The sequence below is a fragment of the Pterocles gutturalis genome, unplaced genomic scaffold, assembly GCF_000699245.1.
Source record: "Pterocles gutturalis isolate BGI_N339 unplaced genomic scaffold, ASM69924v1 scaffold34968, whole genome shotgun sequence".
Lineage (NCBI taxonomy): Eukaryota > Metazoa > Chordata > Aves > Pterocliformes > Pteroclidae > Pterocles > Pterocles gutturalis.
In genome coordinates this window covers 56,635-84,155 of record NW_010124497.1, presented here as the reverse complement: position 1 = coordinate 84,155, position 27,521 = coordinate 56,635, and the positions used below count along the sequence as shown (strand labels likewise).

At 35.8% G+C, this 27,521-nt stretch overlaps 1 protein-coding gene across 1 annotated transcript in view; it reads right to left on the bottom strand.

The window, feature by feature from the left end:
• Positions 1-1,452: 1,452 nt before the first annotated feature.
• LOC104465284 (cytoplasmic polyadenylation element-binding protein 3-like) overlaps positions 1,453-27,521 on the bottom strand; it is an 82,380-nt gene continuing 56,311 nt past the window's right edge. The window contains 5 exon segments of the mRNA XM_010078267.1: positions 1,453-1,518; positions 2,067-4,573; positions 6,956-7,137; positions 9,081-9,195; positions 10,179-10,297. Of these exon segments, the coding sequence (XP_010076569.1) occupies positions 4,346-4,573; positions 6,956-7,137; positions 9,081-9,195; positions 10,179-10,297 (644 nt within the window). The 3' untranslated portion in view covers positions 1,453-1,518; positions 2,067-4,345.

Below are 27,521 nucleotides of genomic sequence, written 5' to 3'. Positions count from 1 at the left end.
CCAACTCTGGACACATTTCTTTCATCAAGTTACAGATGAGTCACTCTAACACTCTAGTGTAAGTTAGTCTAAAAAGTCATCAATAACTTGTTGAAGTAATTGTTTTGTCCAGAGAAAGTCATTGTATGCCCTGTTTACGCAACACCAGTTTTAGTCTGGATTGTTTTAGGTGCCAGAACAGAGAGTCACTGGCTTCAGGAAGGGGTTTCTTCTGGCTGCAGAGGGAAACAAAGGTGATGGAAATGGCAGTGAAGTGAAAAGTGCTTTGATACTGGCACTTGGTATTGCCAATACAAAAGGAAAAGAAAAAAGACAAAGACACAAGAGAGGCAGAGAAGAACAGAGAAAGACAAAGATGCCGAACAGACGTTCAGACATGGTGGCAACATGGGTTACCCCATTGCTACCAGGAAATGGACATACATTATTTTGCATTAATTAGGCAGCTACCAACACTGTGTGGTAACTTCATTAGAAAATGATGTGGGTACCTACAGTCTGCTCCATGCTGCCACTGATAAACGTATGCAGAAAGGAAGGTGTGCAGGAAAGGGTCAATTTAGTCAAATAAACAACACGGTGGCAAAATACCATGAAGAATATATATTTTAGGAGGTTCAATCTAAGACTATTGAAAAGGAAGTTTTTTGAGTTTATGATGAGAAAAGTAACGGAGCATTATGCTGAATGGGCAGGGTCAGAAACCCATTGTTTCACTAGATTTAGTTCTTTATAATGGCAATAGAATTTTATCAACACTGGTGGTGTATAAATCTAGACAGTGAACTGGTACTGTGACATCCCTATTATCTCCCTAAATCATTTTGATAAAGGAAAAGGCTTTTCAAAATACCACATTTTTTCTGCTTCATTCTGTCATTTTATTGCCCAATTCTTTGTTACAATTTTCCAATCACTTTACATAACCAACCATTTTCATCATTGCCACACTACTGTAAACCACATCAGCAAGTTAATACATAAAGCTTTGCATTTCAAAAAACTAGACACTTTAGTAACAATATTACAAAGTTTTTAGCTTCAAAAATAACTGAAAATGAAAAAAATAAACTTTTAAAGAATTAGCATCATAAAATTAATTTATTCCAAGTAAAAATACAAAATAATATTAATGACATTGACCAGATATGAAAGTCTCTCCCAGAAACAACTATATTAATGGTTGAGAAAGCACTCCTTAAAGAAAATATGAAATAAAAATGAAAAATATGTAAATATGTTTAATTTTTTTCTTAGCAAAAAATCTTTCTAAAAATAACAATGAAAATTTGTCTCAGTACAAAGGCTACATTACTATTGAAAAAATACCAGCATGAAGAAAAGGTACATATTTGACAGTAGAAAAATGATTTTAGTGAATCACAATGTCTAAAGTCTGCAATTAAAATAAATCTGCAATAAAGATTTATGCCTTTTTTCTTTTCATTTTTCTTTTTTTTTATACAAACAGTACAAACAGTATTGCACATAACAACAAATAGTCGAGGTTAGGTTAGCCTTCAAAAAAATCGACTAGTTCAAGTCTCACATCAGAAAAGGCCACAGTAGGACCTGTTGTACCCAGGGGCTTCTTAGTCAAGTTGCAGTTCAGAACTCCATATTTTAAAAAATAACTATTTTTTTGAAGGACCCTTTTTTAATATAACATTAACAGCTCGGGGGCACATTCATTTACAAAACAAAAGGGAGCATGTAATAATTTAATAAACTAAAAAAAGTTCTCTTTAAAAAAATACAAACAGAAGAACTCTCACAATTCTGGTCAGTCGTGCATAATCACACTTGATTATAAATATACAAATTAAGGGAAAATATTTTTTCACCTTCTATTCATAACTTTCAGCACCAAATGGAGTTTGTGTTTACACCTGTTCTTTACAATGATTTTGTTTTAGATTTAATCCAACATTATTCTATATTGTACATTTTCCAGCTTCTCTCTCTCTCTCTTTCTCTCTGGGGGGTATTTTTCTACATGAAAGAGGGGTATTTCTTCAAAAAGGTTTACTTCTTTCACATAATTAGGTAGATTTCTGTAGGTTAGCTATGATCTTTAATATTACAGTTATAAAGCTCTAACTTCTTCATTTTCAAAAAAACTCAAATAAGCATGAAAAAAATAAAGTTACCCATCTGTTAAATCATTTTTCTTGCAGAATTAAATTAATATATATTTTTCTGAATAAACTTACTTAGAAAATATCATTTTCTTTCTTATATTTCAAAATTGAGGTATTGCAAAAGATCATGTCAGTCAGAAAGCATGCCTTTTTCTTTAAAAAAAATCATCAGCCGACTGTTGAAAACTGTCTAGATACAAAAAGTAGTGCATAACAAAATGTCTTGTACAGATGAAAAAAAAAACAGAAAAGACACCTGGGCTGGGAAAAGCAATATCACAAAAATGCCCAGAAGTAGCTTCAAAAGGGATAAGTATAATAAGCATTTTAAACCAGTAAAAAACTATTTTTTCTTTTTTTTTTTTTTTCAAAAACAGAAAAAGTCCTTTCAAAGCCAATATTTGCAACTAAACATTGGGAAAAACATACTAAATTAGACACAAACAAGAACATCACAACAAACAAAACCCAGAACATTTAAATCTACTATGCGGTGTCATATCCAGTCAGATTGTCCCCAGAACTGCAAAAACAAAGGAGGAAAAAGAAAAAAAATAGTGTACACATTCTCACAATCATTAGTATACCAAGTGTGTTTATATTTATATGCTATCTGCAGCCCCATAGTTTATGCTAAAAAAATGTCCACTGTGTTAGCAGGTCTTAATTGTATTCAAGCTTCACAGGATACATCCAGGGATTAGAGAGATAACGCCACATCCACAGAGCAGACATCTCACGTTACTTTTATATGCAGACATTTCTTTAGCACCACTTTTTTCCCCTAACTTTCTTAAATGTGCCTACTTTATTAGTTTGACAGACTATCTAATCGGTAGTGTATGTACGCTAGCATGAGCTCTTTGGTTCTCTGGACAAGGTCTGCAGCTACATAAATAATGCAAGCATTAGGAGAGAGATTTTAACTAAGAGCTCATTTCTGTTTATGTACCTGTTATGAACTGTCAGAAGTGTGTTAATGTTGGATACAGAGGCTTTAACAGTTAAGTTTGATCACAGTACTAGACATAATCACTTTACTATATAAAATAAATTGCACGATATATAACAGAGCACCGCAAAGTACTTCATCTACCATCCACAAATTTGTTTTAAGAATATCCTACAGCTAGTTTTTATATTTGTTGTAATATAGGTCATTCTGTAATGGGCTGATTCTAATTTCAGAAGCATTACATTTACAGAGGCATGCCTTCCTCCAGTCAGTAATCAATTTTTTGTTACTGAGTATTTTGTAGCCTACATAAATTCATAATTTGTGCATTGTGGGCAGGTTTTATATTAGACATATATAAAATTTATTGCATGCAGCAACCTGATTAAGTAAACATGCAGTCAAAAAATATTGACCTTCCTTGGAAGCTTTTCTGTATGCTATACTGATCTCCTTTCAGCAGCCATCACTATTTTAATCACATATTCATTTTTTAATTGAAACCCTAGCCTGAATAGAGTATTATGGTATTAGTAATACCATTTTAATAGCAGCAAAAGCTATTGCAGCATACATTTACATAACACTAAAAGACCTAAAAAAACCCAAAACAGAACAAAACAAAAAAAACCTCAGCAAAACAAAAGAAAAAAGTCTGATCCAGCTTATGAGGTATCATCCTTACAAATCAAAATGGAGAGCAACTAAAGGCTTATTTTCTTGAAAGGTTATTACTACTCTAAATGACCCAAACCAATGATTGCTGAATATCTGTTTAAGTTTTTGCTACATCTGCCACCTACTTGTGAATATTACCTTTGGTAAGTCATCTGCTAGGGGCAAGTCTAAATTTCTGAAAATAAGTGCATGCTCCAGTTTAAAAATAAAAATAATTATAATAAAAAAATCTTCATCACATACACATCAACCCAGTGAAGGCTGATGAGAATGGCAGTCTACATAATGTCACTAGTGACAAGTCTTGTGTAGGAAATTAAGGTACCAAGCAGATGTTTGTGTGAATCAAAGTGCAAAATCAGTACAGTTACACTCTGCCGGTTTGTATTGTACTGGACACTGAGTTCAGTAATGTGACTGTAAATAATAATAATAGTAATAAAAAGACCCATATCTTCATTAAAGTCGAGGACGAATGCACAGATTTCCAGAACACTAAGCCCTGAGGCAGCATGCTCTTTTCACTCGATTTTATGTATTCCAGTACTAGTTGCTGAGCGAGGCCTGGGGTTCAGCTCCAGCGGAATGGGACATGGCGGGGCCGGTCACCTCCCTCCTTTACCAGTGGTTTGTGGAACTCCCGTCCAGCACGAGAGTGTATGCTTGCCCAGCAGTATTCACAGTAATACTGCAAACAAGTAACATTGGCACAAAAGAATGGAGCAAATTTTCCACCACAGCGAGTGCCCTGGCATTCATCACACATCTGATCATCCAGCACGTATGGCTTCACTTCCACCTGCACCAGGAAGAAGAAAAATAACTGTAAGAAGATTAGATAGTTTTGCTAAGTGTGAAACAGAAGAAACAATATTTTAATTCTTTTGACTTTATTGAAGGTTTTAAACTGATGCTGGATTAACCCAAAGAGGTTGGTAGTTAAATTTTCATACCAACCACCTTACTTGTCAGAAAATCTTGAGAAAGAAAGATGTGCTTTGGTAACTATTCAGCCTTCCTTGGTAAACCTAGGTATGTGAAAGTACTAAGATGGAAGTACAGTAAAAATAGCATCTCCAAGGATTTTGCTGCTCTCTAAGAAACCTCCAGGAATGTGAATACAGTTGTTATGGGGGCAGGGCATGAGAGAGCAGCATTTAGAAAGAAAAATGACAAGGAACAAACATATTTCTAAACTTCAGAGGTCTCGTGAGTTTCAGAGGTTTTTTCCAGTGGTTTTCTTTGTTTCTTTGTTTTTTGTCAACTGCAAAATGCAGGACCAGTCTAATAAATGAAGAGAAGATTAAAATTAAACAAGATTAAAGGCATTTGTATTAAATACTCTGCCTTATGCTGTCAAAAATCACTATCTAAAGATTTTTGGTTCTAGAAATGTAATAAGATTTCATAGTTGTTCCAATTACAACCTTGCCATCATTTACAAATGGTCTGGAGGGCTGCTAACTTTTGTCCTACACTCAGTTGTAAGCCTCTTAGGACTCGAATCCTTTTTATTTTTAAAGCACTTGTGCCAAACACAGCAGTATTTTGATGCAGGACCAGGCACTTACAATAATACTATTCAGAAGCTGACAATATGCGAGTTCTCTCCTGTGTCTGTTCATAAGAATGAAGCCTACACATTTAACCTGAGTGATTATTCATTCTGGGGAAATCATTAGTTTATGCATGTGTAATTGTTACAGCTTTATGATGCTATTTATGAAGTGGTTTAGGTACAGTCAACTACATTAAAAGAGATAGAAAAGAATGAAATATACATTATTTTATTATAAATAATTTTGCTGTGACTGCACAAGTGCTAGTCTGTCAAAATTTGTATATTGCAAGGAAAACGACTCCAGTAACTATGCTTAAATACACACAGTTTTGAAGAAACACAGAATGAGGTATTAAGTTGAAAAACAAGAAAAATATTATACAAAAAAAGCTTTATGTTGAATTTTATCTCAGCTTATCCTGATGACATTTCAACAAATGTTACTCATTTGAAGTAAAGCTTATATCGAGAACTATATTTCTTCCCTATGCAACAGCTAGAACTGCCTTTTTTTTTTAATTACACTGTACTACTAGTATTTCATGGAACAAGTATGAATAACTGCCATTTTGCATATCAGATGCCCTACCACTAAAATTGGAAGCATCATGCAAAATAAAACAGCACTGTCTCAAATGAAATTGGAAGAAAGCAGGTCCAATGTCTAGCACATCTCTAGATCCCCATGTACTCACATTTCCAATGCATGAATTGTGAAGGTCTCAAATAGACTCTCTCTCTCACTCCTTTTCATGTTTTGGTTACTAGTGAAATAATTTTAAGAATGTATACTGTACAATTCAGAGATTTCAACCTATTAGATTTAAAACCGAATATTTAAGGATTGATTAAGAGACTTCATATTTCTTCAAACTCACAGATAAACCTATTTTTAAAACAGATAAAAGATAATTAAGTAAGCTTAATCATCAGTCAACCAACTGGGAAAAGTACTGATTCATGGAAAAAACTACCAGTTAGCATCATTTGTGGCTCCATCCTAAAGCTTAGAAAAAACCCCAAGTTTTTAAGTATGGCTGATATATAAATCTCAAAGGGTTCACAATACTGTGATTAAGACTCCAGAATAAATCATCTTCATCCCTCTGTAAAAATTTTCAAAATTCAATGGACAAAAAGTATTTAGGAACAGTCTTGTCTTAGTTAAAATCATGAGGTATAGTAGCACCGTAGAACCATGTGTTTTAGGAATCTCAAGCCTAGATGTACGTTGCTGAGAGAAAATGTTGCCTAATAATAGCAGAAATGCCAGAAGTTACCTAAATAGCCACTAACTAAAAGCTGTTGATGCACAATGAGCAAGCATCTAAAGGAGGAGAAAGACGCTGGGAAATTCTACAGTATTTGACCTTCAGAATTCAAAACAAAACCAAGAACAAGCTTACAACCCACTATTTTCTGTTTATAGTGCTAAACAGTTATTTAAAGACATTTGAGATATATTTTTTCACTCTGCTTTAACTGCTTAAATAAGCTTTTCAATAAATAACAAATGTCATCTGAAGAACAGAGGTTACAGCGTTCTCTAACACAATATAAGGCTGTTTTTCACTTCTGTAGTTTTGTAACAACCATTTTGTTCCATTCTATTTTACTTACCCGTTTATCAATGTCATTATGTTGGAGCTGGACAAAGCGAGCACTGATAGCAGCAATATAGCTCTGCTGATTGGAGAAAGCCACTCTGCCAGCACCTTTTGGATACTTCAACTCTGGGTCTGTATCAATGCCAGCATAGCAGACACCTCCATACAAACGGTCCATAATCATTGCCAATTCAACTGCAAGAAGTCAATTGTTAAATATTGTAGATTTAACATAGATCAGTGTTGCATTTGGTTTGTTGCATTAAAAAGTACTTTTTTGCCGTAGCGTACTCGCCTTCCAAAGTCTAAAATAGCAAACCCAAACATTGGTTTTAACAGATTGAATCAACCCTCCATGAATTATAGTAAAATACAAAGGCAAAATCCAGAATCTGTAAAAAGAAACTTGGTGTGACTGAAGTGTGGAAAAAAATGTAGAGTTACGTTGTTAAAGTAGGTATCAGGTCAACTGCTTTAGAATTTATCGGACTGTAAATTAAAACTGTCATTTTTGGGATTACGTATTCACGATCTCCCCCAGGTCCACCCAGGCTTGTTAATGCTAGTTTACATACAGGATTACTTGAAGATATTTATGTATTTAGAATCTGATATTTTGCCCTAAGTACTAAGGTTGAAAAGATAAATAATAATAATTGGATAACAATCTCAGAAAGTGACTGTAGAGAATAAACATCAGGAACACTTAACAAAATTTCAATAGTAGTTCCATTAAGTTACTCTTGCCAATAGACAAAGAATATATACAATTCCAGGCAAGGAAACCATGCACTGTTCAGACATCTTAGGATAAACTTCTGTATCAGATCTTTAAAGCTGCAAACAAGAAAAACTGGAAAGTGTTTGCTTTGGAGAAGTTAACTATTTAAAGGCATCAGTTTTCAAATGTAATGCATTTCAAATGTAATCTATGACAGGCCAAATGACACACAGTTTTATAAAGGCTATAATCAGAAATGAGGTAATGTTTAATTGTGACAATTTACATAATTACCGTCTTATGCCTTATTTTAAGATGATGAGGAAAGTGAAAGCTGCCAAGAAACCTGGACTGGGAGAAATCTTCCTGTCAGCAATGACTGAGGGACCCCGTGTATAGCTTCCCAAAAGGAATTAGGAAAAAGATAAAGCGAGGAGCTGAAGTTCTAGTGGGCTGGAAAGTGGCTGCCAAAGGAAAGTGAGGGCTACCAGGAAACCTGATCCAGAAGTCTTTCTTCCAGACAACGACTGAGGGGGTTGTCTCCTAAAGCCTGGAAAATTAGGATTAAGATTGAGAGAATGAAAAAGAGAAACCATGCAGCTGACTTGGAGTGAGGATGGAGAGGGACCACTAAATGGAAGTGAGGGCTGCCAAAAGACCTAGCTAGGATAAATGTTTCAACTTGCTTCGTGACCTTGTCATTGGCTCACCAAAAATATAAGGGTTAGGAAGAAAGAAAAGAGTATCAAGCTATAGTTGGGACTGGTGCTGAAAAGGGGGCCTTCAAAACAGTGGGGGCTGCCAGGACATCTGGACTGGGATAAATCTTTCCTCTGGACAAAGGCTAGGGAGTCTTGTCTATGGCTCTGCAAATAAAAGTGAAGAAGAGTTAAGGGTGAAGAAAAAAGACTTGAGAAAACGAGCTACATTAGAAGTGTGTCTGGAAAGTGGTCTTCTGGACAATGGCTGAGAGGCCTTGTCTATAGCTCCATGGGAAAAGGGAAAGACTAATGATAGAGCTGCAGTTGGAACTGGTTTGGAAAGGGGCTGGGAGAAGTTTGTTGTCTAGTCAAAGGAAAGGGGAACTTGTTTGCATCTCAGCAAGTAAATGAGGGTTAAGATTAAGGTGGTATACATTACAAAAAATCAGCCAGATTCTAGGATATTATGCAAACTTGGGGAAAAGTGTTTCTACTGAAAATCCTAATTAGTAACCTATTTCAAAGACCAAAAATGTTCACAGTTTGTATTTTGTAGACAGGAAGACACACACTGACTCAGAAAGTGAGCTACAATCATTGGAAAATACAGGGTATATTTTCTGCTTTTTTACATACATGTTACATACATGTTTTCTAATATTCTCTGCTTCATCTCAAACTCCCTACTACATGCCCTACATTTTCCTCCTACTCACCAGCTCGGAGGGGCCGTGGAACTCCTCCAACAAAGATAGTTTTTCTTGGATCCAAAGGCTGAGACCCATCCATCACAAAGTCACTGTCACTTAGGTTCCAAGGTCGAATTTGCACCTGTATTAAGAATTTTTTTTAGCAGAGGAACTTGACAACCCAAAATTAAGAAACAACTGCCAAATCATTCTAGAATTAAAAATATAATTTTAACTTAGTAAAAGCAGCAAATTGCTGGTATAAGCACCAAAACAATTTGAGAACATAGCTTATCGAAGTGTTTGAAGGAAGGTGGACAATTCGTTTATCACCTCTAGAGGCCAGGCTTGAGTTACATTTCATCATAGCAAACTCCTTCCTCATTAATTCCCTGCCTCTAATCACTATTATAAAAAGAAATCTGTGAAAGGACTTTCAGAACATTTTACCAGGTATCTGCAATTACAGCTGCAGTTTGGGCTTCCGGGTTTCCTGAAATCACACACAGTGATCCAGAAATTTTAAAGCACTGATAGGAGTGGTGATAAAATTAATTTCTGTGCTTGGATATAAAGGGAGTTTGTGTCTTCTGGATAGATACAGATAGATACTGAAGGAATCACTTCTGTTAAGCAACAGGCAACACAGCTGATAATCTTTAGATTACAGAGAAAAACTCTTCAGAAGTTATTTGGATAAAGCTGTTCCTCCATCTATTTCTTGATCCTAGAAATCATGTAAGCACACTCACTATGCTGTAATATTGGGTTGCTCATTCCTTTGTGCAAGCTTTTTAATAGTGTTTTTAAAAGGCAGCACATCTTTCATCTAATCATATTTGTCTGTAGTTTTCATCTAATCTGTATGTATCAATAGCCACAAAAAAGACTAGCATTAAAGAATGTTAGAGATGTGAATATAAAATTTAATTGAATGTGGCATTTATGAGAAAGCAGCAAATGTTAAAACCAGGTTAAGCTGATACGGAAAGTCAATTCAACATAACAGCAAGGACAGCAATGGACAAGTCAATCCACTGTTTTTCTTTATTTATTTATTAAATGAAAAGAGTAACAGCAAATGGGTTAGCAACCAGCCTAAGTGTCACGGCATGAGCTACTTACTGGTTTATCCTTGATTGTGGGACTTGACACACACAGGTAAAGTTTCCCATCTTCTTCCAGACAGGCATCTATCAGAGCTTGTACAGAGCTTTCCTCCTGGAACAGCAGAAAGGCATAACCTTGGAAAGGATAAAGGTACAAGAAAGAAAAAAGAACAGATTAATTTATAAAGCATTTTTTTAATAAGGAAAACAAACCCAAGAAGTACATAAGATATACAAATTACAAATAACTGTTAAGGCTGTTAGCTTGTTTTCACAAATTAAATTCACTGAATAGAGTTTATTTTCTTCTAGTAGCCAGTATGGGGCTATGTTTTGGATTGGTGCTGAAAACAGTGTTGATAATACAGGGATGTTTTAGTTGTTGCTGAGCAGTGCTTACACAGAGTCAAGGCCTTTTCTGGTTCTCACACCACCCCACCAGCGAGTAGGCTGGGGCTGCACAAGAAGGGAGGGGACACAGCCAGGACAGCTGACCCCAGCTGACCAAAGAGATATCCCATACCATATGATGTCATGCTCAGCATACAAAGCTGGGGGAAGAAGGAGAAGGGGGGACATTCAAGTGTTACGGTGTTTTTCTTCTCAAGTAACCATTACGCCTGATGGAGCCCTGCTTTCCTGGGGATGGCTGAACACCTGCCTGCCGATGGGAAGCAGCGACTGAATTCCTTGTTTTGCTTTGCCTGTGTGTGTGGCTTTTGCTTTACCCATTAAATTGTCTTTAGATCAACCCACGAGTTTTCTCACTTTTACTCTTCCAATTCTCTTCCCCATCCCAGCCAGGGGGAGTGAACGAGCAGCTGTGGGGTGCGTATTGCTGGCTGGGGTTAAACCATGACACCCTCATACAGTATTGATTTCAGAATGGAGACAAGTGGTTGCTGCATATGAGTATGTTTATTCGATTAACTAATGATTTTGAGAATATAGGCTGGGGAATAAGGAGTTTTTATTATCCAACAACGGTATCTGAGTGATTTCTCAGTGGTATCATCTTACAATGGAGGCACTGAGTTTCTGGTTACTATATTCAATAAATAAATATTAGAAGAAAGGGTCAAAAAAGTGGAACAGATAAACAGACTTCTATGCTCACATACTTAACTATGAAAAAAATGCTCACCTAAAACCAATAAGCATGAGCATGCATTGTGTTTTATTAGGTGTCAAAGACCTGTTATTGTTATTTATATTTAAATAAAGCAGTTCAAAAGAAAGAAAGAAAAGTCCAATAAAAATTGCTCCAAGTGATTCAGAATTTTAGGATTTTAAATTAGCCAGTAAAACTGTGTGTGGCATTCAGTGCTCTTCTGAATGCAGCTGGCAAGAAAGCTTTCTTCAGCCTTAATGTTGTTAAATTTGAATGATGATTTGACCCAAGCAGTCCATGCTTTTGTGACCTCAGAAGTGAAACTAATACAGCACACTCTGCACTAAGCAAAGCCATCTAAAGACTGGCTGCAAGACTTGAATACAGCTGCCTGGTTAAGAGGACTTTCTACCAAGCATGCATTGCTCTTTTGCTCCATAATCAGTACGACTCCATTTTCCCACTGAATCTGAATGTGTTGGATTCGACCTTTATAATTCGGCACTTGTGTGTCTTACAGGCTACCTCTTTTCAGAAAATCTGCAGCAATTAGAGGCAGCTGGAGTTTAAGGACGGACTGCTAGACTTTCTCTGCCTAAGACTCTTGACACAAACTAAAAGCCTACATGATGATACACCATATTTAATATATGGCAACTTTTGATACAGCTTTACACAGTCTGTTTGCTGTTAATACAGTAGTGACTTATCCTAATTTTGCACTGAGAATCAAGTGAATACTATTTGTCATGTCCTTTTATATAAATACTACATAACTCTGATTTATAAAATAATTTAAGATAGACGCTGAGGAAGTGTTTTCCTCTGTAGAGTTATTATCTACCAAATTACCTATTACTCTAGTGTATGTAGTCCTGTGTGACTTCTCAAAGAACATTAAATTCTATGCTGCTGTTTGTTTTCAGAGGCAAAAAAAATGTTTGTGTTAACAACATAGTTATAGCCCAGAACACATCTAGGAAGACTGACTTACCCAAGAAAACAAAGTATTCAATCATCACTCTTGCTAGCAAACAAGGAACTTGTAATCTACTTGGAGTAGATTAAAGATACCAGTCTCAATAAAAAGTGAAGCATTTCTTGAGTAAAACCGTAATTTTCCTCTCAAGCACATGTAATTCTCTTAAAACAGTCCCCTAAAGACACGAACACACTGCAACATTTTAGTTTTAGACTTTACAAAACTAATTAGATTAACTGAGTATGAAAATAATTAGATTGTCATCATTATAACTTATAGATTCATTTTCTTTTCCATCCATGTACTTGTTGTATCTTCCTCATTCCATATCATCCCTCGTGATTATATTCAGTGATAAGAACAAAAACTTTATACAAAATAAAGTATCTTTAGTTTAGCAGTTTTTTCAGCCTTATAAAATGCCCCAGTCAGACTTGGAAAAGACTACCATGGCAACTACACCTCCAAAAGCCAACTGATCACACTTTACAGTTCAGCCCAATCCTTGCCTTATATTTTATGTAAATGCCTTGTGAGACAAATTCCCAGAGGAAGCAGTGAGGTCACTCCAGTACTACGAAATACAAATGAGAATACACATACATTTATGCACACTTCAAAAGAATGGTTTACGGTATTTTTAAATAGATTTAACTGTTTGTCTCCTAACCAGACCATAAGATTTGAACTCTAAAAAAAAAAAAACAAAACCAGAATTTTGTCCATTTCAGACTTTTATAATCTTAAATCAGCAAAATATTAGAAATTTCTTTAGCATAAAGGAAAATTGGGAAGTGTTTATTGTGGCTTAATTACTTCGGAAAAATCTGGGCAACAGCTTGGGATGCTTCTTCTATTAAGCTTTTTCAGGTTTTCCTGGGTCATAGTAAGAAGTTACATCTGTAGTAGTTGGAGTTGAGAGCCATTTAGGGGTACAGTACGTGGTATGATCATAATTTCCCAAGCCAGCTAAAATTAACCAAACAGATAACTTGTTAATTTTCTCTGGCTGCTAGATTACAAGAGCAGTCCAAGTTAGTAAAAATTCAGTTTTCTAACCTGGGGCTAGCACCTGCCATGAAGTTTTAGTAAGTTAACACCTCCTCATTGCTCTAGACCTATGTGACTGTAACACATAATCCTGTCTGCTGCAGAGTCCCTGTGGGCCCTCTGAAGAAAGACAGGTAAGTCGTTTACAGCAGCACTCTTCTGTTCATCTAGAAAAGCAAGCAGGCTGGACTAGCATGACATGATGTCCAGCATTACTTCAAAACCTGGTGATTTCACATCTATTCCAATTACTCAAGGTCTTTTGATACTCAAGATCAACAAAAATTACACCGAAATAAAAAATAACTAAATAACAGAAGTTCAGACCATATAAGGATCATGTAGGAGCTGATACGGACAAGAAAGTTACTTGCCAAAGTTAAAGGTATTTTTACTCACTTTCTAGAAATGCATAGAGATGCAAAACCCTTATAATTCAGAAAGGTGCAGCTCCTTCCCATGAGCAGAAGGAAGTGCTAGGCATTGCTATTACCGAAGACTTACCCTCTTGCTCACAGTACCACTGTTTAGAGCATTTGCTTGTTTACAGCAAATATGTGCTTCCATGGATGCACGTCATTTGATTGGAACTCTACAGCAGGAGATGCACTCTGAACTCAGGTTCCAGCATAAAAAACAAAATTGGAAAATACACATGCCAAAATTGACGTTGCATAAATAATTATCTCACACTAGTTGCAATTTAATAATGCAATATCTTTTCTGCATAGGAACAAACCATCATTTTTAATAACTTCAGCTACAATTTAAAGAAAAACAGTGTGCCAATCTGTAAATTAACAGGTTTGGGGTTTTTTTGTCAGCTGTGTTTAAATGCTAAGTTTGGTTATAACTTCATCAAACTCTTCTTTCTGAAGAAACATCTACTTTGAGCATTATATCCTGTTATATTCTACTGTGTATTTCTACTCCTATTTCTGCTACACACAATGAAAAATGAGCCTAATCTCCAAGGAGCTTTACTGCATGGCCAATTCACTTCTAACATCCAGAATCATCAGTTACAGGGCTTTAAAAGACACTTAATTCATGTTTAAAGACAGTAGGTAAGGTAGAATTAATAAGATGATCAGTTTCCAAAACAAAAATATATTAATCCAAATAACTTGAATTTAGTGGATGCTGAAAGCTGCTTCAAATTCCTCAGTATTGTGTGCTTCAACACATTCTCCTTTCTGTGCATCACAGGTATCATATGACTTAAAGCATATGGTTTTTTTTCCCAAGAAGAGATTTGATGAATTCCCAAATTTTATTCCTCTACAGCAGAATCTTGGTAGCATGCTGTGGTAGTATATCACAGACAAAGTTCAGCAATGATCCTTTCTTACCTGACTAGATGTTCTAAAGGTTTGAGGGCTCAAGGGACTGCTCCTGACTCAGATTCCACAAAGTAAAAGAGGTGAGATATTTAAATCCTAGAAAATAGCAAGGTACTTGGTAATAGCTGAATATTCTGTATACACAGATACATGGCTTCTTGGCAGCGCAGAAACAATCCAGCTCCTTAACAGCTGTTGGTACAACACATCACTGTAGTGTGGACAATAAACATTTTATTTTGCAATCACCAGAAAAAGGCAACAATGTATTTAGCTATAATGAAAGTCACTACACCTTTTAAAGGGGTCCAAGCAGAGGGAAGATAAGGAGAAGATTAATTTCCCTAGATCCCGAAGCACAGGCTAGGAGCTCCTCAGCCTTGAGCTCAAGGATCCATTATTTTATAGAAAGCTGTACAAGAACTAAGCTGCTTTGTACGTGTCCCATTCTGGCATCTAAACAGTGACACAATTTCCATATGAAAGGCTAATTGCTGAGAACAAACTGGAAAATCTGGCATATATGCTATGTCCCACAACCTTGAAACAAGGTTGTCACTTGAAATGCAAGATACACTTGGAACCACCATACAATGTTGCTGTAGTCTGGAAAATGCATTTTTGCCAGCCTAGACAGTCTGGAAAATCTCTGTTTCAATTAATATCAATATAGGCATACCTTCTCTAATGATGGGGACCTTTCTGTATTACTGAAAGCACATTTTTTAATAAGGCTTCAGTGATCTCTTCAAAACAACATGCTAGATGGAAAGCTTATTAAAGTGTTCAATTCTGCCCTTCTTATAATAGCAGAATCTTGATATTCCTACTTTTATATTAAAAACTGTCATGTTGGTACAAATTACAGGCAATCATACTGGAGTTTTAGCTAGAAGTCCACCATGTCTGTATTCTGCTCATCCTCCCTCAATGTAATTAAAGCGAAAAGAACTGCTTATGAAACTTTATTAGGGCAGAATGTGTATTAAGTTTATCAGGCAAAGGAGAAAATAAACTTCTGGGCCTTGTAGACACCATTTAACCTAGCAAGCCATAGCTGATAGAGTTTCTGAGAGAAGATTACTTGTCTAGACCAAAATATTTCTCAGAGTTAAAGATGATCCAGCTTCATGCTTTCATGGCTCACCATGGCTGACGGCACGTCGGAACACTGATGAATAAAAGATGTTTAACAAGAACAAAAAAAGCACTTTCTTTTATTCTTCTAAACCTGTTAACATTTTCCTTGTACAGCTCTGTCATTAGGCACAAAGTTTGGTGGAGTGAAATGAAATAATTGACTGTGTTTTGTAACCCATGGGAGAAAGTAGGAAAGAAGTTTGGTATACTAGAATTTTTACGCTCCTTTCAGCTTAAGTGATTAATTACTAATGTTGTGAGTGCTAAGCTTGTCTGAACTGTCTCTAGTTAATGACAGAATATTTCAGAAAGGTGCTAATGGAGTAGCTGTGCAGATCCCTTACTTAACGAAGTCTGGAGTGGACTGAATTCAATCAGAATTTTTCTTAGAAATTTCAGTTAATTGTGAACTAGTTCCATCTCTTTATATTAACTGAAGTTTACCAATTTATCCTCAGGCTGTGAATACTAAAAGTAATTAATAAGTTCTTAAAGTTCTTGCATTTAAGAACTGCAATATGTCAATTGCAGTTCAAATACATCAGCTATGAGCTGCATCTTCTGATACAAAGCCACCATTTTGGCTGTTATATAACCAATATGGAAAGATTAACTTATTTCTGGCTCTTAGAATTGGTGCTACTTTTAAAATAAAGAAAAAAATAGTAATGAAGAATTATATATAAGGTCAAAGACTATTTGACTATCAGTGTCAGAGGTCTGCATATCATCTATTAAGTTCCTATGTAACTTTCCTCAAATCCACAATTCCCAAAATTCAGCCCACTTACAAAATCAGATACACAAATTGTATTCTAAGGGTCATGTGTTTTCAGTTTTACAACATTGATGTTGGGTGGCAGAACTAAGACAATGAAGAGAAGGACAGAAGGACTTTCTCTTCACATGCTGCATAGCAAGTCAGAAGTCTTTGGCTAGTCACATGTATTCATTTCATATGCAAACTGGAAAGACTGCTGACACTTGAAAAAAGTTAAACTATCTTTGAAGAATATTTCTTTTCATTCTGTCTTTTAAAGTTCAGACACTGTCTTTCTGATATTTTATAGGCTCCAAGATAACTATCCACCTAAGATCTCTTGTAAAAGTATTTCAATATACTTACCTACCTCACAGTAATATGTAAAAAACATAAGATGGAGTTACCAACCGCCAAAGAAAATTAATGTTCTAGTCTCGTGTCTTTGGGTTCATTTTTAGATGGTTGAGATGGCTACCTCAAAAAAGTTGACTTAAATAGACTTAATTTATTCATGAACTACCTATAGCACTTTTTTCCCCTGTATTTTTAAAAATACTTTTGAATCGAATTATGATTGTATTTACTAGAACTTTTAGAATAAATTTGTTTTAAAAGTCCACAACAAAGGAACATTTAGAAACAATGTGAACCAAATTTCTAAGTTAATGTGATGACATAGGGCCAATTGCTCAAAGTCACCCTTAGTAATCTTATTAGAAGATGCTTTGAACATGAATAAAACAGACTTCTAAATCCAAAGATGAAACGACTACTAAAAATGAAACTCATTTTTGAAAAATAAAAATCTGAGATGTTAAAAAAATGCAGACTTTATTTTAAACATTGCAATGACAAGACTGGATTTTCAAAAAACATCAAAGGCTTTAAATACTTAAGAAATCTCAAAATGGAAAGGGCTGTAATCTCACTTAGCTACTGCAGAAGAGTGAAATTATTTATTGTGAGGGTTTGAAAAATGAATTTCTTTTAGTCAGTCTGATTTTAAATTGCATTCTCTGACCCTGTCAGTTGATTCCTTTCTCTAAAAACCAAATGGTGTATGAGAAATGTGAACAGTTTAGCATTTACAGCAAGACTCCTATTAATTTTTACGTGTTTTTCTTGACTGCCAGACTAAGTCTGAGTAGTTTGATATGTAAGATATTCCCCATATGCCACCTTAAAGGCAGGTTTTGGGGTAGGTTTTGTTTGTTTTTAATTAAAGGTATGTACTCCATATCTTCAGTTCCATTGAAAAATAATTGGATCCTGAATATAAATGCAATTAAATGAAGCATACATAATTAAATGGAAGACAGGATGCATATCAAGAAAAGTCAGCAATCAAGCAGATCATATGGAAGAGTTGAATGAAAACTGAGGCTCTATTTTACAAAAGCTGCTGATATAAATTCCATGTCTTCATAATTCCAATTTTACCATTAAATAGTCCAAATCACTGAGATTACCAAAATAATGGAAACAAACATTTAACCCTTACTACTAATGATTGCACCATATCACAACAACAGATAAATTAGAAGCCTTCTATGTTGTCACAAATATTCTGGAGAGTTTTTCCCCCACATCTTCAATTTAAAAGTAAAATAACCAAACCCACCCACAGAATGTCTGCTTGCTCCCCGAGGACGTACATTATTTTTGGGACATCAGAGAGGTGCCCCAATGGCTCCTCTGCACTTCAGTGCTGAATAGAAAGGACAACACTTTGATAGTGCTATAGTGAATATATAGAGCTAAAAGTCCTTTCAGTTCCAAAATATGTCAAGAAGCATAAGGGATTTGCTAGTCATCACCACTTCAAGACTTTCAGAGCTTATGGGGGGAAAAAAACAGTATACATATACCATTTCAGTTTGTCCTGTAGTAAAAATACTCCTACCCACCTGTATTGAAAAAGGAAACATTGAAATGCCTTTTAAAAAAAAAAAGAATATTCTACAAGTATACTAAAGCCTCTCTTTTTATCTGGTATCTTACTTCTACACCAGTGTAAAACATTGCAAGATAAATTTATAGGGTTGTCTCCTCTTTCAAAGGTCACAGCCATTTTAAAACTTCAGACTTCAGACTGCAACATGATCTACAGGAGCTATAAATCAGAATTAAAGGGTATAAAAATGTAAAAGAAAGGCTATAACGTACAGTTTGGTTTATTGTAGTTAGAAGAATAGTCAAATGAATTAATCATATGACAGACTAAATTTTTATGAGGCAGGAGCTATTTTTTTGAAGTTTACTGGGTCAGCAGCGTGAAAAAACATGCATTTACATTCATAAATATAAAAAGAGCAACAAAATTCAGAACTGAATTTTTCAGTTTTGGTTTTCAAGGGCAGTATGAAATGGTGACTCCTCTGAGCAGAGCAGCTCATAGTCATCATCTGGAAGGTACCAGGTCTGCTGCTGCTGCTTTTACTCTGAACAGATGGCTCAAAAGCGATCAGTTTCCAAGTTTGAACAAACCCATTACCCTTCTTTGCAAATAAGCCAAATTCCAATTCTATTCCAAGCAACATTAACATAGAAAAATTCTAGTAAATATAAATCGTCTCCTTGATTTCAGCTTCTATTTCATGCATAGTGTCAGCATGAGGTAGAACATATTCAATACAAATATTTTCGGAAGAAGAAAGCAAAAGTCCAAAAATCCAGGGTACTTTTTAGCTGAAGTCAGTTATTTTAATGAATAAAATTTTATATTGGTGTTTACAATATATCTCATTTGAAATGATATGTTTTTCTTAAAATGTATTTTTAAATAAGTAAACAGCGCTTACTAGAGCTGTGATACAAAAACACTTGGGACTGTTGTCAAGAGCATAATTCAAAGTAAGGAACTTCAGTCAAAAAGAGAAGATACCCAATGTCATTTACATAGACCAAGCCAGCAACATATTTCCTGGTTTTGTATGATTCTAATTCTCCTGTGAGCAGACAGTTAAATCTGTGCTTCACAAAGAGTTAACTGTGCCTAGAGAGGAACTGAAGTTGTAAGGCATATCTTAAAACAGAATGCAGTGCTTCAGAACTAGGCTTTGACTTTTCTTCTTTGAATCAAGTAGTCAATTTGTCAATTGCTGCTGTGGTGCATTGCTGGTTAATGACTCATTTGAATGTTCACTCAACATATGGATTGTTTTCAGGTTCTAGTTGCTCAAGTTTCTTTGATTATATAGAAAAAATGCAGCTTGAAAAACCTCCCTTAATAATGGAAGCTTTTTTCAAAAGCTTGAGTACTCATAGTTACAGAACAGATTTTGCTCAAGAAAAAAAATAAACCAAACGTTTCTGGTTAGTAAGAGTATGCATTTTCCTGGGAGACCACAATGGCACATTTTACAAAAAAACAAACAACATTGGACTTATCAAACCCTCTAAAACATTATGGTTTTCACTTCATTAAATGAAAACTTCACAGCCTTCATTGCTATACTGAGATAGTATAATCAGTAGGCACATACATCACAGAAAACAAAAAAACCCCAAATCTTCTGATTTTGGAAGCAACAATTCCCTTGAGACAAGCCTTAAATATCAACTGTAACTTAACTCAATGTACTCGAATAAAGTAGATATTTCATGTAAAGTATAAGAAATCCCACTGCAATCTTAAGCGTTCCAAGCAGTGAGAGAGAGCAAACAGCCTGCCTCTTTGGCACATATGACCAACAGAAAAGCATCTAGATGATTTATAGACAGACTTTGTTCTGGACAGAGAAATTGATGCAACTCGAACACGTGACCTTTCATTTTCCCTAAAGAGTCAGGAGGCTTATAAAAAAAAACTATCAGTAGGTGCACATGCAATGCGTATGAACTTCAAAACGGGCTTTGCTGGAAGCAAAGGATGTGGCCTAAGTATCTCTCCTCATGTAACATACTACTTAGCCCATCAGTCAAGGCAAAACCGAGAGGCATTAGATAACATTTAACAGAAAAGTGATACATAGACTGCAGACCATGATTTGGGCTTCCGAAGTACACCTCTTTTAATTGCTACCAACAAATCAATTGGGTCTTTTAGAAACCTCATTTTTTTCTGTGGGAAATTCAAGACCTTTTGATGAGACTGCTGACTGAATTATAAGACATCCTGTCTTCTTCCGTTAATCACATAGCCCAACAGAACAAGTCTAGAATGTAATGCCATTTTGAACACAGCAAAACAACCATCCATATTGACTTCTGTGTTGTAAAAAAAGGTATTTTGCCTCTACCAGAAACTTCTGAACAGCTTCTGAACTGTTATGAGTACAAAACTCCTCCAGCAATTTATTAATGCTGTAAAATGAAGTTACATGGTTAACTGCAGTCAACTTTCCAACAGAAAGAGGCTGCTTGACAGATGCACATCCAGGCTGAAACTGAAAACATCACACAGGATTGTCTTTACAATTTTTTTCTGGAAACTCTGGGGACTAGCACATTAGTGAGGAAGAGTGTGAAAACAAGTTGTTTCTCTAGAAATTAGAAGTGCAACCATGAGAAACTGGTTCATCTTCATATTCCAAATACTAAAATCTTCCTCTTCACGTGGATAAAAAGTAAGCCCAACAGTGAAAATTATCATATCAGCAACATGCACTGGAAAAGCTACTCTAGGACAATCACAGCCCTTGAATTCTCACTTTTGAGGCAACAGAACTTCTCCTGCTTAAATAATCTGCTTAAGCAACAAAGAGGAATCTAGGTGAGGCAGAGCTACCGAATTTATTTCCTGTATGACACATTAGCCCCAAATGCATATTGCTTCCTCAAAAACTGGAAAAGTTAGTCCTTTATTTGTCTGTTGTACACATACAACATATTGCAGTACACAGATATTATATTATCCAATGTGATTTGACTGTTGATCCTAAAAATGTTATTCATCTGAACAAAAGTGCTAGTACAAAAAAAATGCCAAGACACCGGTGGGTAACCAAGTTGAGGATGTACTCAGAGATATCTTAAGAACTTTGAAGTCTTCGGAGGGGAAAAAAAAAAAAAAAAAAAAAAAGTCTATGCATACACAAGTATCCCCTAGACTAAAAGTCAACCACAGTTTCTTGAGCACAAAAAAAATAAAAAAAAAAAAAATCCCCAAACATAGATGGGGGATAAATTTATCAATAGGACAGAGATCTAAACTTGGACAACAGCCACCTTTTGTGCTATAGCTAGAAAATAATTTAATTTGGTCTCATTATATAAAATCTCACAAGAGACTACTACTCCACTTAGGAGAATGTCTTACAGTGTTACCAAGCACGTGGTGTTGCAATATCAGTTCTTACAGAATAATAATTGAGGGCCACTATCAGTAGTTGCAGCCTAACATCTGCCCTTCCCAACCTTACCCCCACACCTCAAAAACAGTCCTGAAAATGAGCTGATCCAGTAATTGTGGGCATTACACCAAATTTGTCATGTCTTGATTGGAAAAAGCTTTCTGACACCACATAAGGAGAATAAAGAAGAGAGAGAAGTAGGGAGAAACTGAGAAATTGTTTTTTGAAAAATAAGATTTTTCTCTCATAGGAACATTTGGTTTACACTAATGAGGAAGACAGAAGCTGCTGTCAGAACCCCAAATTTCTTTCTTGAATTCTACACCACCCATCCTTTCTAAACTCGCACAGTCCTGGCTCTCATAATAAGGTTTTCAGTAATAATCTAAACTACATTAGGAATATTTGTCTACAATAATTACATTCTTCTCATAATAAATAGCCTTTATTAACTTATTTGGTTACTGTAGTCATAAGCAACTCATAAGACTGATAGAAACACCTTTGCTACCAAATCCTGTGGAGATGATGGATGCTGAGCCCCTTCTGAAGAGACCTTAGTTACTGATTGAAGAAGGGTCAACAAACGTTTGCTAAAAAATTGTGGTTTCTTCAGGGATTAATAAAAGATTCTATAGCAAGCTAGCAATTCTGAAAGAAAACAGCATTTGTTGATAGCAACATGAAAGCTGGGAAAGAATAATCCTGCAGTGCTGCTTCAGAAACATATTTGTTCTGCCTAGCCTCAATTGCTCAAAAATATTTTTCTATTTTGCCTCATCAGTTTCTTGTTTACCCCTAGAAAAATAAATTGCAAATGGCATAGTTTTAGGGACAGAGATTCCGTTATACAAAACAAGCTCTTTGATAACTGGCCACAGCAGTCTCCAAGACATTTTAAAATCATCATTAGCAGCATACCACCAAGAACCCTCAAACTTTTTAGGACAAGACAGGAAATAGTGTGAAGAGCTTTACAAAGGGAGGCTTAAACAGAAGTAATTGAAAACCTAAAAGAAAATTCTATACAAAAACAACTTTAAATTACACAGCTACAGAAGAGCAGTGACCATGAAATCAAGATCAGTCAGAAGACTACCAACAATGGTGTTCCCATCTAACATTATCATCAGGAAGACTCACACAGTCTGTCCCACCAGTTGTTTTGAATTAAAGCATGAGAATCACTTCACAATGTTATTTAATGCAATTTTGCATACACTATTTTCTTCTTCATGAGAACTTGTTCACCCTTAGTGTCCCCTGTGGAGCAGTAGGGGCAAGTGTGCTTATTTTTATCAAATAAGAAAACAGCTAACTGAAAAACAGGGAAAACACAAGAGGATCAGCCTGCTGCACCACACATCTAGATCAGCTGTAAAGCCAAAGCATTCCTCCCATTCCAAACCCATCCTATCTCCAAGCTCTGTCATCCTTCATTTTCTCACTCTAAATCTCATCTTTATCCAAACATCAGTCCTCCTAAATGGAAAGAAACAGAGGAAGACTTTTGCATAATTTTTGTAATTTTAAAATACACTGTGCAGTTTTTAGTGATTGCTAGAAAAATCATAGTACTCAAAAAGAAAAAAAATCAGTAAAGACTTTTTAAAAAGTTGTTTTAAAGCTAGCAATCTGTTAAAAAAAAAAACCTTAAAGAATGTTTTTTGAAACAGTCGGCACCATCTGTTTAATGAAAAAAGGGAAAAAAATGACTGTAGTTAGCATAAGCATTGCTTAACTCAGCAGACCAGCAAATAAGTAAAAAACCCATCAATTTCTATTTCAACAAAATATGAATTATCTGGATTTTGCCGCAGAGAAATAGAGTCTGTCATGGTAAAGTGTAACTACGTCTGGTACCATTCTTTAGCGCCTATCTCATTATTTCTCAACATCTCATAGGTACTCAAAAAATACTTAGCTGCAAACCACATTTACTTCCCAAAACTCTGTGGTGAAAGCCAAGTAAACACATGACAAACTGGGCATCTGTTTACCCAAGACCAACACATGGCATTTATGATTCTGCCAGTTCCGTTACTAACGTGTCCAAACAGATGCCAAAGGAAGTAATCTAAAGACTTCTCAGGCAACGGGAATGAATTGGCCTTACTCAGAAGCAAAGCACTGAAATCACCTCCTGGATGACACCAACATAAAAACATGGTGCTAAGCTTTACAATGCATAGGAGGGGTGAAAAGAAATGTTAAGGCAATAATACAGATGCTCAGAACTATAAATAGCAACATCCTATACACATTGTCAGCTGTTATCAGCTTCCCTTGCCCAAGTGCATAATATAGACTTTCAGTGACAAAACAGCTGGATGCCACCCATCCCTCTTCTCTCGGCAACCTAAACATTGAACTCACTGGCAACCAATGCATCTTGCACGGGCTGTTTGATCTATGACATGATTTTGGTTTTTTTATTATAATAACCAAAACTCAACCACTGACCAAGCCAGATTGCTTTCCCAAACATGCTCACAGTGTATTCTGTGATGTCAGGCAAGATTCAGTAAGGGTAAAAAAACCCTAGAATATCTGTGAAAACTGGAAAACCTGGATAATATAGATAGTATAGATGTGCTTGAGGAATACGGTGCAGATATATCAGTGTTGATCTGCGATCCCCAAAGTCCAAAATCGTAATGTTGGCACGGCATTGAAATAAGCCTCGTGTAACTCACCATGCTAGACATTGTAGTTCAGGATTATTTTACACACAACCATTTATGTCCGTCAGGTCCAGCACCAACTCAGAGGCAATGTGCTTAAGCAGACCTGTGGTGACACCATCCTGCTCAGGATGCCAAATCCAGGAAAACCCTCTTTGTTCAAACTTAATGCTGCAGGAATGTTTCTGGAGTCCAGCTAGTCCTGAAAACAGTTTACAGGCCACTGCAGCTATGCTAATCAACCATAGCAACTAATAAATTAGCTAATAAGGCTCACTACACATCTATGGCCTGACTTGCTCACTGAACTAACCAGATAAAGCCCTCAAGGGTGTGTGTTTGAGGGGGAGGTCACTAGACTGTAAGCAACATTTTATTTTAATCTTTCAGATTTCATGCTTGATCAGATTAGCCATGGCTAATAGTTCCCTGCAGCCTTTTGTTCCTAGCCCTAAGAATATCAACAAAATGCTCCTAATCTAGTGCGACTATAGGGAATTCATATATTGCACCAACATTGTAAACACTCCACAAATTCAATAAATTATACGAATAAATAGTTTCTGGAAGCCTGTATTAATACACTCAGGACTGTGAGGGATGCCATCACCTGGATGTAACTATGAAGCCAGAAAATCATGATGTAAAATGGTGCCAGTGTAAAACTCAGCTGACAATGCTGACCTATAGAATCAACTACTGATGTTGTCTGCTCCAAACTGCTACCTAAATCCTTATCAAAGCAAACAAACATGAAAAATTGAACTTTGTTATAAGTCCAGACACTGCCCACTGGCCTGACTCTACAGACACGAAGTAGTAATGACAAAAGGCTATCCATCAAAAGGACACTGAAGTCTGCCTGGAAGTGAGGGCATATTTTCAGAAAGAGCAGAGTAAAATTTTACTTCCAGTGGAGCACATTCAAGTAGGTGGGAGAAGCCTTGGAGGTCAGGCTTTATTAATGTGTGAACAAAGATTAGCTTTCACATCATCCCCACTGCATTCCACCAGTCCATCTTTCTTCTTTTCCTTTGAAATTGCTAGCACACAAAAACCAACTTATTTTCTCCTCTATAATTCAATTTGTCTTTTTTTTTTTTTTTTGGACATGTTTCCCATTTGAAAGAATCATAGTCAAAATTCAGAGAATTTACAGACTAGCAATGCAACATGGCAGCGAAGATATCTAGAAAAAGGAAGGGAGAAAACATTTGAATTAATGAGTATTTGACAGCTGATTAAGTCATGTCACTGAGTTTTGCACCAAGCATAATTTCAAATATCTCAAATATATCCTTTCACTGTATTTTTTTAAAGAAATGCCTGATAAGACATAATGCATCAAAACAGCATAAAATAAAAAAGTTAAATAAAAAAGATTTAATTTTATTTCTGAAGGAACTTCTAATGACGGAGACACTTTATTGTGGTACTTCTTTCAGTGACTCCATAATAACTTCAGAAAAGAAGTACTCTTTATAAATATAAAATAGACCAAAAAGCTGTGAAAAAAATTACACAACACACTCAAACTTTATCCTTTGAGTCCTGGTAATAACATTCTGTCTTCTATGCAGCTGCTGCATATACAGGATCACAGTAAGTCAAGTACACTTGACCTACTGAGCTTAACATGACTGTAAGTGAATCTCAAAGACAGGAATGCAAGACGTATGATGCTGCAGCCCTGATTGATAACTAAGAAGTCAGTTATAAATAAATCTGGAACAGTTGGGTTTGACTGTTGTTTAGCACTTTCAGACAGACATTCAGGGCAACTGGCAGGGGCTTTGAAAGCTGTTTCCTTTATTAGAATCATGACAAATATAGAAGTGAGGCAGCATTCTCTTGTCTTTTGCTAAAATCTATCTTACTCAAAAACATTTTTATAAGTTTGACAAGGCATAATTAGTCCACTGTCAGATACAGAACAAAATCATAACTGGAAGTCCCATGTTGATCTACCACGAAAAGTTACTTGTTAAATTAATAAGAACAACAACAACAACAAAAAAAAAAAAGGAAAAGAAAGGAAAGGAAAATAGAAAAAAAGAAAATAACTGGAGATTACTAGGAGATATAGGAGATATTAGAGATGAGGAGAAGTTTTTTTTAACTTGTAAGTGAAGGTACAATCAGAATTCACTAGCCAGAAAGACCCTAAAGACCTTTAAAAATTAAATAAAAGGGGAAAAGAATATATTTTGCCAACTGTCCTCAGGAATATATGGGCCTTCTAGAGGTTTGGAGTGTTTTATGGATGGTTTGGGGGTTTTTGGTTTGGTTTGGTTTTCAAATTCAAGAACAGATACTGAGTAATAACTACTGACAAGCAAGGCTGAGTTGTGAGAATGGAACAGGAAAGAGGGTGCATGTATTGGGTTTTGTTCTAAGTGCCCCAAATACTCTTTACAGGGCAAGCTTTTGTCACAGTTACCTTGCCTCCAGCACTTAAGCTTCCAGATAAATTAAGCTGGCTTTTATTTGTGTGGTTTTTACAGTCAAAATATATCTATCAAAATATTTTAGGATTAGCTAGTTCACTGACTGAACAGCCCACTGTTCAGCCAAAATAAGTAGCCCTAATGAGCAATTAAGAGGTTTCATAGTCAGTGAGAACAGAAAAGTTTAACATATAGATCAGAAATTCTGTGTATAAATTCATGCTACTAGTTCAGATAATGAAATATCCCAAACTATATGCAAGAGGCAGACATGACTGAGAACAGAACGTACATATTATAATATAAACTCCTAGGAGAGACTAGGATATCACAAGAGCAACTGGATTTAGCCAAGTAACTCTCCCAAACAGGTTTCCCATAAACTGTTCTTTCTCAACCAAAACAGGTCTGCCTAGTGTTTTGCTGACAGATATGAAATCATCCCACCTCCACGCACTCCAAACCACCCTGAACCAAATCAACTCCAACCTAGAAACTCCATGACTGAGGTGTGTGATGCCAGCCTGCCCTCTCTTAGTAGAGGT